Source organism: Carcharhinus amblyrhynchos, chromosome 8 (genome assembly GCF_965287045.1).
Source record: "Carcharhinus amblyrhynchos chromosome 8, sCarAmb.v2.hapA, whole genome shotgun sequence".
In the NCBI taxonomy this organism is placed as follows: Eukaryota; Metazoa; Chordata; class Chondrichthyes; order Carcharhiniformes; family Carcharhinidae; genus Carcharhinus; species Carcharhinus amblyrhynchos.
Window position 1 is genome coordinate 59,025,955 of NC_137331.1, and position 14,317 is coordinate 59,040,271.

At 41.6% G+C, this 14,317-nt stretch overlaps 1 protein-coding gene across 1 annotated transcript in view; it reads left to right on the top strand.

The window, feature by feature from the left end:
• ppp1r42 (protein phosphatase 1, regulatory subunit 42) overlaps window positions 1-14,317 on the top strand; it is a 104,991-nt gene that overhangs the window by 75,201 nt on the left and 15,473 nt on the right. The window contains exon 9 of the mRNA XM_080194889.1: window positions 6,126-6,174. Coding sequence (XP_080051015.1) covers window positions 6,126-6,174 — 49 coding nt within the window. The remainder of the gene's footprint in view (window positions 1-6,125; window positions 6,175-14,317) is intronic.

Below are 14,317 nucleotides of genomic sequence, written 5' to 3' on the forward strand. Positions count from 1 at the left end.
TGTTTGCCAACTTGTTAATACCATTTTACAGAGAGGGGAGAAAAGCAGCCCTTCAAGTCTCTCTATTAGTAATATTGTCCTAAAATAATTTACATAACTGTGATAATGTTATGACATTTCTTTATTCAAGTATTTAAGTTCATTGAAATGCCCAGTTATATCAAATATTTGTACAGAATTACTCTCAACAACAAATCAAGTGAAACAGGAATTAATCAATGAAATATAGTTTGGAAGAACCAATTAGCTTTAATTGAGTAATTCCACTGAACCGTTGTATTTGCTCTCTGGCATATCCACCCTGCCAGAAGCCAAATGAGCAAGACCACATTAGAGTTGATGAGCTGTTTGACAATAGTCATTTGCTGCATTTGATCCATAACTAATGCTTCTGAGCAAAGTGCGATAAGTAGCCTGGCTATGTGTCTAGTAAAAAAATGCCATGTCTGGAACAGAACAGTGAATAGGCTTTTTTTTTCCAGCTCTTTTTATAAAAGGGGACAAATATTGTGTTTGGTTTAAGGAACAAAAACATTCCAATTTTTCCATTCTGTTTTGTTATAAACTTTCCTTGCATGCTATTGAAAAAAATCTAACATTGTCCTTGTTGCCCTGCAACTAAGACATGTTAGCTATTTAAATATCAGCACTAGGTGGTCTCAGTCATTGGAAAATTCATCTTATTTTTCTGACTTTCCTGATTATATGCATATTGGATCTCTTTAGCAAATATTTCCTTTGAAAGGAAACTGTATATGTCATCAGGTTTCATCTGGTAAAATGTTGATGAAGATTTTACACAAAAGGATATCAGAAAATCACATTTTGAAATGTGACTTGTAAGCTAAACTAAAAATTCATAAAGTCCCAGTCAATCTCCTGTAGTGTTATCATGGATAGTTGTTTCACAGTAAGATGTCAGGAGCGTTATCAAACAAAATGTTGCATCTATGCACATAACCTTGTGACTGGTGACCAAAGCTTAGTGAAAGAGCTACTTTCCCACAACATTTTGACTATTTCAGCATTCAGATTTGTGCAATACCAATCAGCAATCATTTGACATCAATTGTCCTAATTTGGAATGAGTTTTTCATGCAGTCGGCAGCATTTTACTGTAATTGACATCAAATACAACTAAAGGCATTGAGTAGACTCATAGGCATTGAGTGGACTTGGAGCTATCAAATATACTCAAAGGCATCAAATGCACTCAGCAAGCTGCATTGAAAAATACGATACAAAAGTATTTTACCACAATTTATGTTTGAGAGCACCACCATCAGTTCTTAATTCATTTACTGATCCATTAATTGCCAGCCTGAAGGTGAAGGGGAGCTTAAGGAGAAGGAACCCTTAGGGAGCAGTGACCACAATATGATAGAATTTACCCTGCAGTTTGAGAGAGAGAGGATAGAATCAGATGTAACTGCATTACAATTAAATAAAGGTAACTACAAAAACATGAGGGAGGAGCTGGGCAGAGTTGATTGGAAAGGGAGCCTAGCAGGGAAGAAAGTGGAATAACATTGGCAGAAGTTCTTGGGCTTATTCAGGAAGCACAACAGAAATTCATCCCAAGGAGGAGGAAACCTGCTAAGGGGAGGACGAGGCATCTATGGCTGATGAGGGAAGTCAAGGACAGCATAAAAGCAAAAGAAAAAGCATACAAAGTGGGAACTCAGAGGATTGGGAAGCCTTTGAAAGCGAGCAGAGAACAACTGAAAAAACAATAAAGGGGGAAAAGATGAAATATAAGTATAAGATAGCTAGTAATATAAAAGAAGATAGGGAGAGTTTTTACAATATGTAAAAGACAAAAGAGAGGCAAAAATAGACATTGGACCATTGAAAAATGAGGCTGGAGAAGTAATAATAGGAAACAAAGAAATGGCAGAGGAACTGAATAATTACTTTGCATCAGCCTTCACAGTGGAAGACACCAATGGAATGCCAGAGCTCCAAGAGAATCAGAGGGCACTGGTGAGTGTTGTGGCCATCAGTAAGGAGAAGGTTCTGGGGAAACTGAAAGGTCTGAAGGTGGATAAATCACCTGGACTGGATTGACCAAACTTTAGGGTTCTAAAAGAGATAGCTGAGGAAACTATGGAAGCATTGGTTGTGATCTTTCAGGAATCACTGGAGGCAGGGAGGGTTCCAGAGGTCTGGAAAGTAGCTAATGTAACACGCTGTTTAAGAAAGGAGGGAGGCAGCAGATGGGAAATTATAGGCTGGTTAGCCTGACTTCAGTCATTGACAAGAATTTAGAGCCCATAATTAGACATGAGATCACGGAATACTTGGAACTGCATAATAAAATAAGATTGAGTCAGCACGGCTTTGTCAAAGGCAGGTCATGTCTGACAAATCTGTTAGAGTTCTTTGAGGAGATAACAAGGAAGTTAGATAAAGGAGAACCAGTGGACGTGATTTATTTAGATTTCAAAAAGACCTTTGACAAGGTGCTGCATAGGAGACTGTTAAATAAGTTAAGAGCCCATGGTGTTAAAGGTAAGATCCTGTCTTGGATAGAGGATTAGCTGACTGGCAGAAGGCAGAGAGAGGGGATAAAGGAGTATTTTTCGGGATGGCGGCTGGTGATTAGTGATGTGCCTCAGGGGACCACAACTTTTCACAATGTACATTAACGATTTGGAAGAAGGAACTGAAGGCCTAATTTTGCTCCTATGTCTTATGGTCTTATGAAATGGACAGTGTTTTCTATAGTGCTACTGCAACATAAACACAACAGTGGTTCATCCTTTATTATAATGCAGAAAATGTGCTGAAACAATGGGCTGTAATTTACCTCTCAGAAACAGATGGATTCATGTTCGCTCAGGGGTTAAAATTCAAAATATTTAGAATCTGAAATAGGAACTCAACCCAGCTTGAACATATTCACTCCTAGTTTTAACAGAAGTGGGATGAGGGTGATGGACCAATCCATTTGTGGAAAGTGGACTGGCTATTTAAATATTATGAGACTGCATGCCTCCAGTCATCATGGGGGGGAATTGGGGATTCTCCCAGCTCACTGGGCAGGCTGGGAGAAATAAGCAGAGGCTGTTTAGCAGGCTCCCCGCTGGGCACCATGGCCTCTGCATGTCTCCAGGCCCAGAATTTTCGGCAGCATCAGCTCTGCATTGGAAATCAGCATGAAGCTGCTTTAAATACTCAAATTTGTATTTACGTTTCATTAGCAGGCCCAGGACTGAAGTCAGGGTTGACAGCAGCTCCCCACTAACGGGGAGCTGGCGGCCCAATCCTGCTGGAGGAAACAGAGACCATGGGGGGCTCCCCCCAGGAGGTCAGGGATAAGGGAGATGCCCTTTGGGCATTGCCATCCTAGCAGTGCTAGCCTGGCTCCCTGCCACTGCACAAGGGGCACCTTGGCACTGCCCACTGGCATTAGACAGGGCTGGAAGTGGGACCATAGGGAAGGGGCCTATTTGGGGTGAGGCCTGTGGGGGTGAGATTGGTGAAGGATTGGGGGGTGGTCCAGCTGCACTCTGCACTTGAGATCAGTAGCAGAGGGAGGGAGCTCAGCGAATAAGGCTGGCTATCGGGAGGGGGGATGATGGCATGTCAGCCCACTGGGGGAGTCAGGCAGGTCAGGATTGCGGGTAGTCGGCGGGGAGGAATGTTTCGCACTGTGGAGAAGGGGCTGCCAGTGAGGATGGGGTGGTGGTTGGGAGATGAGGACCAGCAGGGAGTCAGGGGTGCCAAGGCTGCCCTGGGATAGGTCTGGAAGGCCAGCAATCAGGATGTAGGAGGCTTGGAGGGACAGCATTGCAGGGTTGCAGCGCAGGTGAGTTCAGTCACAGGCCAGCAATTGTGAGGGCAGCAGTGCGGGGCTACTGCGCATGCGCCAATCTCCGCTCTGACAAATTGGCGCATGCGCAGTGGCCCGCACAGCGCTATGTTGCCAGGCCCCATCCACTGAATTTCAGCGTGAATTTCGGCACTCTGCTGTGCTCAGAGTGTGGGAGATTCATTTTGAAAATCCCAGTTAAAAAAACAGCAGGGGTTATTCCAGTTTTATTTAAACTGTATATGCACTTTATTTTAATGAAGTAGATCCAAAGTGTCCACTGATTCATCAATCACCAACACTTCAATCTCTTAGAATGAATTTCACATTGGATGAGCTCCAAAATTTCTTACCACAAGTTATCCTTTTGAAATGATGACTATCAAATGTGTTTGTCACTAACAACTGTTGAACTGAAACTAATTTTATTGGTAGGGGGATTGAATTTAGGAGTCGCAGCGTCATGTTGCAACTGTACACAACTCTGGTGCGGCCGCACTTGGAGTACTGTGTGCAGTTCTGGTCCCCACATTACAGGAAGGATGTGGAGGCTTTGGAGAGGGTGCAGAGGAGGTTTACCAGGATGTTGCCTGGTATGGAGGGGAGGTCCTATGAGGAGAGGCTGAGGGATTTGGGGTTGTTTTCGCTGGAAAGAAGGCAGCTAAGAGGGGATCTTATTGAAACATATAAGATGATTAGAGGTTTAGATAGGGTGGATAGTAATAGCCTTTTTCCTCTGATGGAGAAATCTAGCACGAGGGGGCATGGCTTTAAATTAAGGGGTGGTAGTTATAGGACGGATGTCAGGGGTAGGTTCTTTACCCAGAGGGTGGTGAGGGATTGGAATGCCCTGCCTGCTGCAGTTGTAAATGCGCCTAGTTTGGGGGCGTTTAAGAGATCCGTGGATAGGTTTATGGACGAGAAGGGATTGGTTTAGGTTAGTGGGTCATTGTTTTGTAACTGGTCGGCGCAACATCGTGGGCCGAAGGGCCTGTTCTGCGCTGTAATGTTCTATGTTCTATGTTCTAACTCACTTTTTTACCCTACTGATTATTTTAAAATTCTCTTCCTTGTGTTTAAATCCCTTCACATCTTTAATCCTTTAATGTGCCATACAACCTTTCCAAACTTTCCATTATGCGCTCTCTCTCCATTCAATAATCCAGGTTCTATGTTCTGAAATTCCTTCCCTAAATGCCTTTTCATTTCCAATTCACTGTCCTCCTTTAAGACCCACCCTTATAACTTGCCTCTTTGATCACATTTCTATCACATCTCTTAAAATCTCCACTTTTTCCCTTTGGGATTTAAAGCATTTTGGGATGTTTTTCTATATTAATGTTGGTGTGTAATATAAAAAATGTTTTCAATATGCAATTAGAAAAATCATATTCAAGCATTGAAATTGATGTTACCTACATTTTTATAAGTTCCTGGTGCTTGATAGGATTGCTATTCAGCAGACACTACACGAATATGAAGAAAAGCAGGGAATGATATGAGAGTAGATATCTCCAATTTAAGCTGAGCAAAATAGCCTCTTTATATGTTGTAATTTCTACACTGTACATTTAAGATGGACATCATCTTATTTAATTAGCAAAACGTTTCCTATGTTCACTAAATCAGTAAGAAGTCTGATGACACCAGGTTTAAGTCCAACTGATTTATTAGATAGTAAACTCACAAGCTTTCGAGGTTTGCCACTTCGTCAGGTGAAGAAGACGAAGAGGCAAACCTCGAAAGCTTGTGAGTTTACTATCAAATAAATCGGTTGACTTAAACCTGGTGTTGTCAGACTTCTTACTGTGTTTACCCAGTCCAACGCCGGCATCTCCACATTATGACTACTATCTTCATTAAATCATTCATGGTTAATATCAGCCAACCAATCTGATGAAGGATCCAAACAGCTTTGCTTATTGTACAATGAAACAAAACGAAATTTATAAAACTCTCAACATTCTGGAGGAAGTTTCTGTGAGTGTCACATATATAATACACACATGAACCAACATTGTATGCCATTCTTATTACATTCGCATTCACTACTCCCATCTGGTATATTAGTCTGTATTTTATGTACAGCAACTTAATCATATTTTTTATGTCACGCTTAATCATGCCAGAGAACAATGAAATGTGTACCATATAACTATGCTAGAGTCTGATTAAATGTACACAACGTTGACTGTATTTAGTTTTGAGTTAAGTTGTTAAGAGAGTGCAGCTATTTTTTATTTAGTTAGTATGAGATTCCAGTAATAATCCATTAGACCAAGAGAGCCCACATTTGATTTTTTTCTTACAGGTCAGAGCCAGTCAGATTTTTGTTGCTGCCTTCTAACATGATGACTAAGGTATAGTACTTCAGTCATGTGGATGCAATACATTTCAAGTTGTACTGCCTTTTGCAATAGACTTTTTAGACAAGTGATATAGATGTAATGGTTGTCTCACAGTTAATTGAGAGTTACAACATTCTCTATACTCTGTGTACACTACTTCAAAATCCTGACCATCATTAAGATAGAATGAATCAGCTGTTGGAACTTAGTTTATACATTTTTTCATTCTAAGCCTATGATTATAAATTCCAGAATATTGTGGGTATTGTAAACAGAGAACACACTTAGTCTCAGTACCTATTAGGACCTATTGGTCAAGTCAAAAGCTGTTAGGCGTTTGATACTTGAGATTCTTCTTCTCCTATAATCTAACATTGCTTTCGTTTGATTATTGCATGTAACTGGTTATGCTTTCTACAACATTGAGCTAAGTATTGCCAGTTAAAACACTTTATGTGCATTGCCCCTTGAGGTACAACAGTTGGAATGCTGTGGGCTAATATTAATAATTGTTCACAATATGTCTATGATGCTATTTACTAAAATATTTCCAGTTTCTTTCCAAGTTGGTTTCAAGTTCCATTATTGTACCAGCAGCCCTTCCTTGCAAAGGATTAACATTACCTGCTCAGGCTGTAATTGAGTGACAATATGAGTCTTTATTGTGGAATTTGTTTCCTGATTCTCTGCCAGATGTATTTATTTCAAACCTTCTAGGTTTCCTGGACATCTGTGCCCTGAGTGACATTATGTCAGGGATTTTGCATGCAACCACATATTTAGGCAAACTACAGAAAGATTATTTACCGGCAGCAATGGACTGGATTTTTTCACAGGGAACCTTTGGGAACCTGACAGAGGACCAAATGGGGCCCCGTGCCCACATTTGCCAGCAGCAAGACTAGCTCAGCTTTCTTCCAGACAGCAGCTTCCTAATTAGTCCTATACGTGTTCATCATTCTGTTAAGAATGCAGGGTAAGCTTTGGATATTGCAGGCTAAATTAGAGGCCTGGCAGCTGTGGATAGTCAGCAGCCCTACCAGTAGAGGTAGGCAATGATGAGCAGAGCAGTCACTGGTAGAGCACTTGAACATAGCACACAATGGTGAAGACATAAACAAGATCTAAAACAGAAGGTCCACAGGAATGGAGGGGAAACCCCTTATTAGATAGAGTTCATCGAAGATTGCAAGTCTTTCATGCTTATTCTCCTGCCATTGGGACATAGAGCGTCTGGCACCAATGGCCAGCCAGTCTGCTGCAATGACTCAATTGAGCTGGTGCCTCTGCACACAGCAAGGGGACAGCTCCACCAGCAGTAAAATAACATTGAAGCCTAAAGATGCCCCTAACTGTGGCCTTATCCAGAATAATTGTCCACCTCCATAGAGCCAGCAGGTGATTAAGTTCCCAACCTGCCTCAGGAAATGTGGAAATGCCTCAGGGAACCAACATAACCCAACTCACCCCTATTTTTCAGGATCCCCCACCTCCAATCTGGCCTTCATAACCCAACATCTATTCTGCTGGAGTGGTGGAAGCCCTTGTTCTTGGACAAGCTAGTGCTGCACAAGGTAGTTATACTTTTGCACAATCAAGTTCACAGAATCACGGAAGATTTAAAGTGCAAAAGGAAGGCATTCAGCCCATTGAGTCTGCACTGGCTGTCTGAAAGAGTTAGTTATTTTCAACCTTTCCCAACACCAAATAATTTCACATGCTACTAGATTTGGATCAAAATCGTTTCTTCATAACATTATGTAATAATGACTTCATTAAACTTACAGTTGTCACTTGTCCACAATAAGCTATTTAGTATTATTATGGCATCTCCTATGGCCCAAAAATGCCATGAATGCATACATTTCTTCCCACTACGTATTGACTGTCCCGTGTTAAATGCAGGCATGTAAAATAATATCAATTTCTTCATCATGTAAGTTATCCGTTGTTGCACTATAGTTAGGTTTAAATACTGTGCCATGTTTTGTGATTTCTAGAAAATTGAAGTTTGCTGCCATGAACTTGAGTCTGATAGTGGTAGATAATCATTCCAAATATGTAGTGGACCCTGGATAATCTGAAATTTGCTCATTTTGTAATCTAACTTACTGAAGTGAGAACAGTTTACAGCTATGAAGTGCTGAATTGAGACTTCTGAAGTTACAGTCTGCAGTCCCTGGCTTGGAATGTGTGTGAGGTGTTGGTGGGAATGCTATTTGACTTTCTTCAAAATTATTTCCACAGGAGTTTAAACTTCTATTGAAAGGAAAGGGGTGGCCAGCAAATTTGCAAAGCTGGGGCACACCTCAGAAGAGCAAGGGAGCAGAGCTGCAAAGCTGAGGGATGACTGTGAGAAGCAGAACTATAAAACTGAGGGGTATCGGCAAGACATACTGTGGGTCATTCCCTCCAAGGATAGTAGAAAGTAAAAGGAGAATGAGTGAGACAGAAGACTTGTTCTGCCAGTCCTCCAGGACCAGCAAGCAGAGAGTGAACAATGTTGCAATGCAGAGGGAGGGTGGACCAGTTGCTAAAGCTGGCGCAGCACAAGCAAGAGATAAATTGAGCTTGTAAAAAAGCATTTGCATGCTTATGATTGCAATTAAATATTATCTTTAAATTAAAAGTGCAGTGCATGGGCATCATATGTCATTAGATCCTGGACCAATCAAAGTGTCCAGGCAATGCCTCAAACACTTAGGAGGAGGTCAGCCATTGTGGAACAGTCTTCAATAGGAGTTGAAACTTTGGTTGAAAGGGGAGAGAAGACCACTGAGCTCACAAAGCTGAGGGACAGCTCAGAGGAGCAGTGGATTCTGTGGCTCTAGAGGTTGCAGAAGGAACAACAGTAGGAGCAAGTCTGAAAATGGGTCGTGCCATGTGCCAGAGTGTTCAGGAGTTGCATGAACTACCTGCAGATGTTGAAATGCAGTGCCAAATTAGATTGTGGCTGTCAACAGAGTCTATCACCAACCTGTGTACAATGCTGCAGTACAAACTAGAACAGTTTGGAACAAATGGGCACACATTGCCAATGGTACTGAAAGTCACCGTAGTGCTGCATTCCTACTCCTAAGTCAGCTTCCAGAGATCCACATGAGACATGTACCAGATATTTCAGGCAACTGTTACTGCTGCATGAAGGAGAGCAACAAAAACTTGAGGAGAGCTGGGGAATTCGTGTATTTTTGCACTGACCCTGATGGCCAGGTAGAGAAAAGTGTTGGCTTCACGGCCATTACAGGCTTTCCACAGGTGCATGGCATAATCAATTAGGAACAGGAGTAGGCCATTCAGCCCATCACACCTGCTCCATCATTCAGTGAGATCATAGCTGATCAGCTATCACAAGACCACCTTGCTGCACTATCTCCAAACACCTTGATATAATTAGTCTCTATAAACCTGTTGATTTCTGCTTTGAGCATGCTTAGTAATTGAGTTTCCACAGCCCTCTGGGTTAGAGAATTCCAAAGATTCACCACCTTCTGACCAAAGAAATTCCTCCTCATTTCAGTCTTAAATGGGCTACCCCTTATCTTGAGATTATGATCCCATGTTATAGACTCATCAGGCAGGGGGAGCAACTTATCTACATCCACCCTGTCATGTTCTGTAAGAAATTTTAAGTTTCAATTAGGTCACCGCTCGTTCTTTGAAACTCTAAGGAATACAGACCTATTCTCCCCAATCTCTCCCAAGGGATAATCTAGTGAACCTCCATTGAGCTCCATCTATGACAAGTATATCCCTCATTGAATAAAGGGACCAAAGTTGTACCCAATATTCCAGGTGAGGTCTCAACAAGGCTTTCTCCTATTGCAGCAAGACATCTTTACTCCTGTACTCAAAGTCTTTGTGAAGAAAGCCAACATCCCATTTGCTTGGTACACCTTGCATGCTAACTTTTAGTGACTCGTGAACAAGGACATCCACACTTCCCAACTTCTCACCATTTAAGTAGTAGCTGCCTTTCATTTTCCTATCAAAGCGAATAACTTCACACTTATTAATATTATATTCTATCTGCTATGACCATAATCCCTGTACCAAAGAAAAGCCAAGCAGCATGCCTTAATGACTGTCATCCGATGGCTCTGAAATCCATAATTATGAAGTGATTTGAAAGGCTAGTCATGGCATAAGTCAATTCCGGGCTCCCAGATTGCCTGGATCCATTTCAGTTTGCCTATTACCACAACAGGTCCACAGCAGATGACATCTTCCTGGTCCTACACTCAACCCTGGAACACCTAGATAACAAAAACACCCATGTCAGATTCCTCTTTATTGACTACAGTTCAGTTTTCAAAACCATTGTCCCAACAAAACTCATCTCCAAACTCCACAGCCAAGGGGTTGGCTCCTCCCTCTGTAACTGGATCCTAGACTTCCTAATCCACAGACTGCAATCAGTAAGGATAGACAACAGCATCTTCTCCATGATCATCCTCAACACCAGTGTCCCACAATGCTAAGCCCTCCCTCTTACTATACTCCTGATACACCTATGACTATGTGACGAAATTCCCCTCCAACTCACTCTTCAAGTTTGCTGATGACACCACCGTAGTGGGTCGGATCTCAAATAATGATGAGACAGAGTACAGGGAAGAGATAGAGAATCTGGTGAACCGGTGCAATGACAAAAATCTCTCCCTCAATGTCAGCAAAACGAACGAGATAGTCATTGACTTCAGGAAGCGTAGTGGACATGCCCCTGTCTTCATCAATGGGGATGAAGTGAAAATGGCCAAGAGCTTCAAGTTTCTAAGTGTCCAGATCATCAACAACTTGTCCTGCTCCCTCCATGCTGACACTATGGTTAAGAAAACCCACCAATGCCTCTATTTTCTCAGGAAGCTAAAGAAATTTGGCATGTCTGCTGCAACTCTCTCCAACTTTCACAGAAGCATCATAGAAAGCATTCTTTCTGGTTGTATGACAGCTTGGTATGGCTCTTGCTCTGTCCAAGACTTCAAGAAACTACAAAGGTTCCTGAACAAAGCCCAGTCCAATACACAAACCAGCCTCCGAGCCATTGATTCTGTCTACACTTCTGGCTGCCTTGGAAAAACAGGCAGCATAATCAAGGACCCCATACACCCTGGATGTACTCTGTTCTACCAGAAAAAGATAGAAAAGCCTGAGACAAGTACCAACTGATTGAAGAACAGCTTCTTCCCTGTTGCCATCAGACTTTTGGATGGACCTACCTCGTATGAAATTGATCTTTCTCTACACCCCAACTATGACTGTAACACTATATTCTGTACCCTCCCCTTTCCTTCTCTATGTGAGATATGCTTTGTATAGCATGCAAGAAACAGTACTTTTCATGTCAATACATGTGACACTAATAAATCAAATTAAATCAAGAAAGTATTCTAAAAGAACCCAATCACTTAACCTGTCCAAGTCATCTTGAAGCCTGCTTGCATCCTCCTCACAACTTATCTTCCCACCCTGGCGTCATCAGCAAATTTGGAAATATTACAATTGGTCACAGATTTTGAACAGCTGTGGACCTTGCAGTGAATCTTGTGGTGCCCCATTGCTAACAACCTGCCTCCTTTGCTGGGTTCTAAATTGCTGCCAATCTTCAGGCTTACCACTTTTTCTGGCATCTTTATAAGCCACATCCTTTGATCTAATGCAACCTTTAACTTATTTTGTTAACCATGGTAAATTTACATTTTCCCTTTGGGTGTTTCTATCTTAGTGAATGTGTATCTGTCGTAGACTGTGTAGTATTTACTTAAATACTAGTCATTGCCATCCACTGTCAAATATTTTAGTGAATTTTCCCAATCAACCATAGCCAACTTGTCCTTTATAGTATCATAATTTCTGTCACAAAGATGGAGAAAAATACAGGAAATTATACACTGAAATATTGGGCTTTAAGAAGATCTGAGTTTTATATTTTAAAGCGGACACAAACCCCGAAGATGGCTGAGAATGCACAGTCAACCACTGACAGGAATTGCTGCAGGTGATTCTTTAAGGGACAATGGAACCTTTCCTTGTGTTTTCAAACAAGGTACTTCTAAAATCATTCAAAAACTGATTACCATCTCTGGTAAAGACAAAAGGACATAATGACTATCTCATCTCAAAGACTCTAGGTTTAACTGCCTAGACTGACTAGTGTGTTCCAGTTTCCTTTTGAAATGTGCAAAAAAAGAGGTTAAAGGCCTGCTTCCCTGTATCTACTCTGCCAGTCTGCCTCTGTGTGTGTACTATGAGTAAAAATAGCTAAAAAAAACTTTCTCTATGACTGTGGAAGTCAATCAACCAGCAAAAAGATTGCAGCTGAAAAAATTGTCTATCAAACCACAGAACACCTGAATAGAAGAATCAACAATTTGCTGCCAAAGTCAACTATACTGGAATCAAATGGAAATGGCCACAATGCATCATCCACTCCTTGCAAATCAAATACTTTTTTTTATAACTTTTTATTTATAATTATTTACTATTTCTTAATTCTTACTGCAAATCTCTATGAATGTGGATGCATGTGTTTTATAATTTCTCCTTCAAGAAAGCCTGGTTAAATTGGCTATTTTTTAAACATGACTATTGGATCTGAAAAGGATTTCCAAGGAAAGGGGAACCTTATGAGATTGAACCATTTCGCTATGAGCAGAGGTTGGGTTGAATAAAGATGTGGAGCCAGTCATCCCTTCTCATCTGGGTTTGTAACAATTTGGGAGTATTTCAACTGTATGGTGATGAATTGATGAGTCTCGTCTAGATCAACAACTTTCGAGGAACCTCACCTGGGGCTAGTTGAAACTTTTTTTGTCAGATTTCAGACCCTAGTTTTAGAATGAACTATACAGCATTCAGACTTATTCTATCATATTATTCTATCATATTGTGGTCACTATTTCCCAAAGGCTCCTTTACAGCAAGGTTATTCATTAACCCTTTCTCATTACACAACAAATCCAAAAGAGTCCAATTCATAGGTGAATTCTCAAAGTCCTGCTCCTGAAACCCATCTTGTGCACGTGTGTATGTGTGCATCTGTTAGAGGCAAAATGGTGAGTACATGCATGAGAGAGACAGAGGTGAAATTGTGTGTGTTTGTGTGTGTGTGTGTGTGTGTGAGAGAGAGAGAGTGTTGTATGTGTGTGAAAGAAAGAGAGATGGATGAGTATGTGTGAACATGTGTATGTGTAAGATAGAGGGAGAGGTATATATATACCTGTGTATGAGGCTGTGTGTGCGAGAGAGAGGGTGATTGTGTGCGAGAGAGCATGGTGAAGTGTGTGTGTGAGAGAGAAGAGGGCATATGCATTTGTGAGAAAGGAAGGTTTGTGTGTGTCTGTGTGCACAAGTCAGAGAGAGAGGGGGATAAGTGTTTGTGTCTATGTGTGTGTGAGAGAGAGTGAAAGGGATAGAGGCGTGACAGTGTGTGCATGAGAGGTATGTTGTGTATCTTTGTGAGAGAGAGAGTGGGTACATATGTCAGAGAGAGAGAGGTGTGTGTGCGATAGAGAAAGGGGTATGTGTGCGTGAGAGTGATGGGGTGACGTTTATGTGAGAAGGGAGTTATGTGCATGTTTGTGAAAGAGAAAATGGTGTGTGTAAAAGAGTGCATTGTACATATATATGAACGAGAAAGAGATGATGTGTGTGTGTGTGCCCAAGAGAAGGGTGTATGAGAAGAGTAACTGTGCATGAGAGAGAGAGGAAGAGGGTTAAGTGTGTGTGTGAGAGAGAGGAATGAGTGTGTGTGTGTGAGACAGTGAGGGGTGTGTGTGAGAGAGGGTGTTTGTGTGTATGTATATATAACAGAGAGGATGTGTGTCTGATGGTGAAAGAAGATGTGTGTGTGTATGTTTATGTGTGTACATAAGAGGAGGGGTGTGTGTGTGAGAAAGATAGCAGTATGTAAGAGGGTTTGTGTGTGAGAGAGGAAGAGAAACGTGTGTGCATATGTGTGTGTGTTGATGAGGAGCGGGGGTGAGTGTATATGAGGGGTGAGCATGTATGTAAGAGGGAGGGATTAAATGTGTAAGTAGGAGAGAGATATATGTGTGTTTCCACATGTGAGGGGGGGAACGGTTATGTGTGAGACAGGGAGGCGTGAGTTTTGTGTGTGTGAGGGGGGACACGTGTGTGTGTGTCTGTGTGTGTG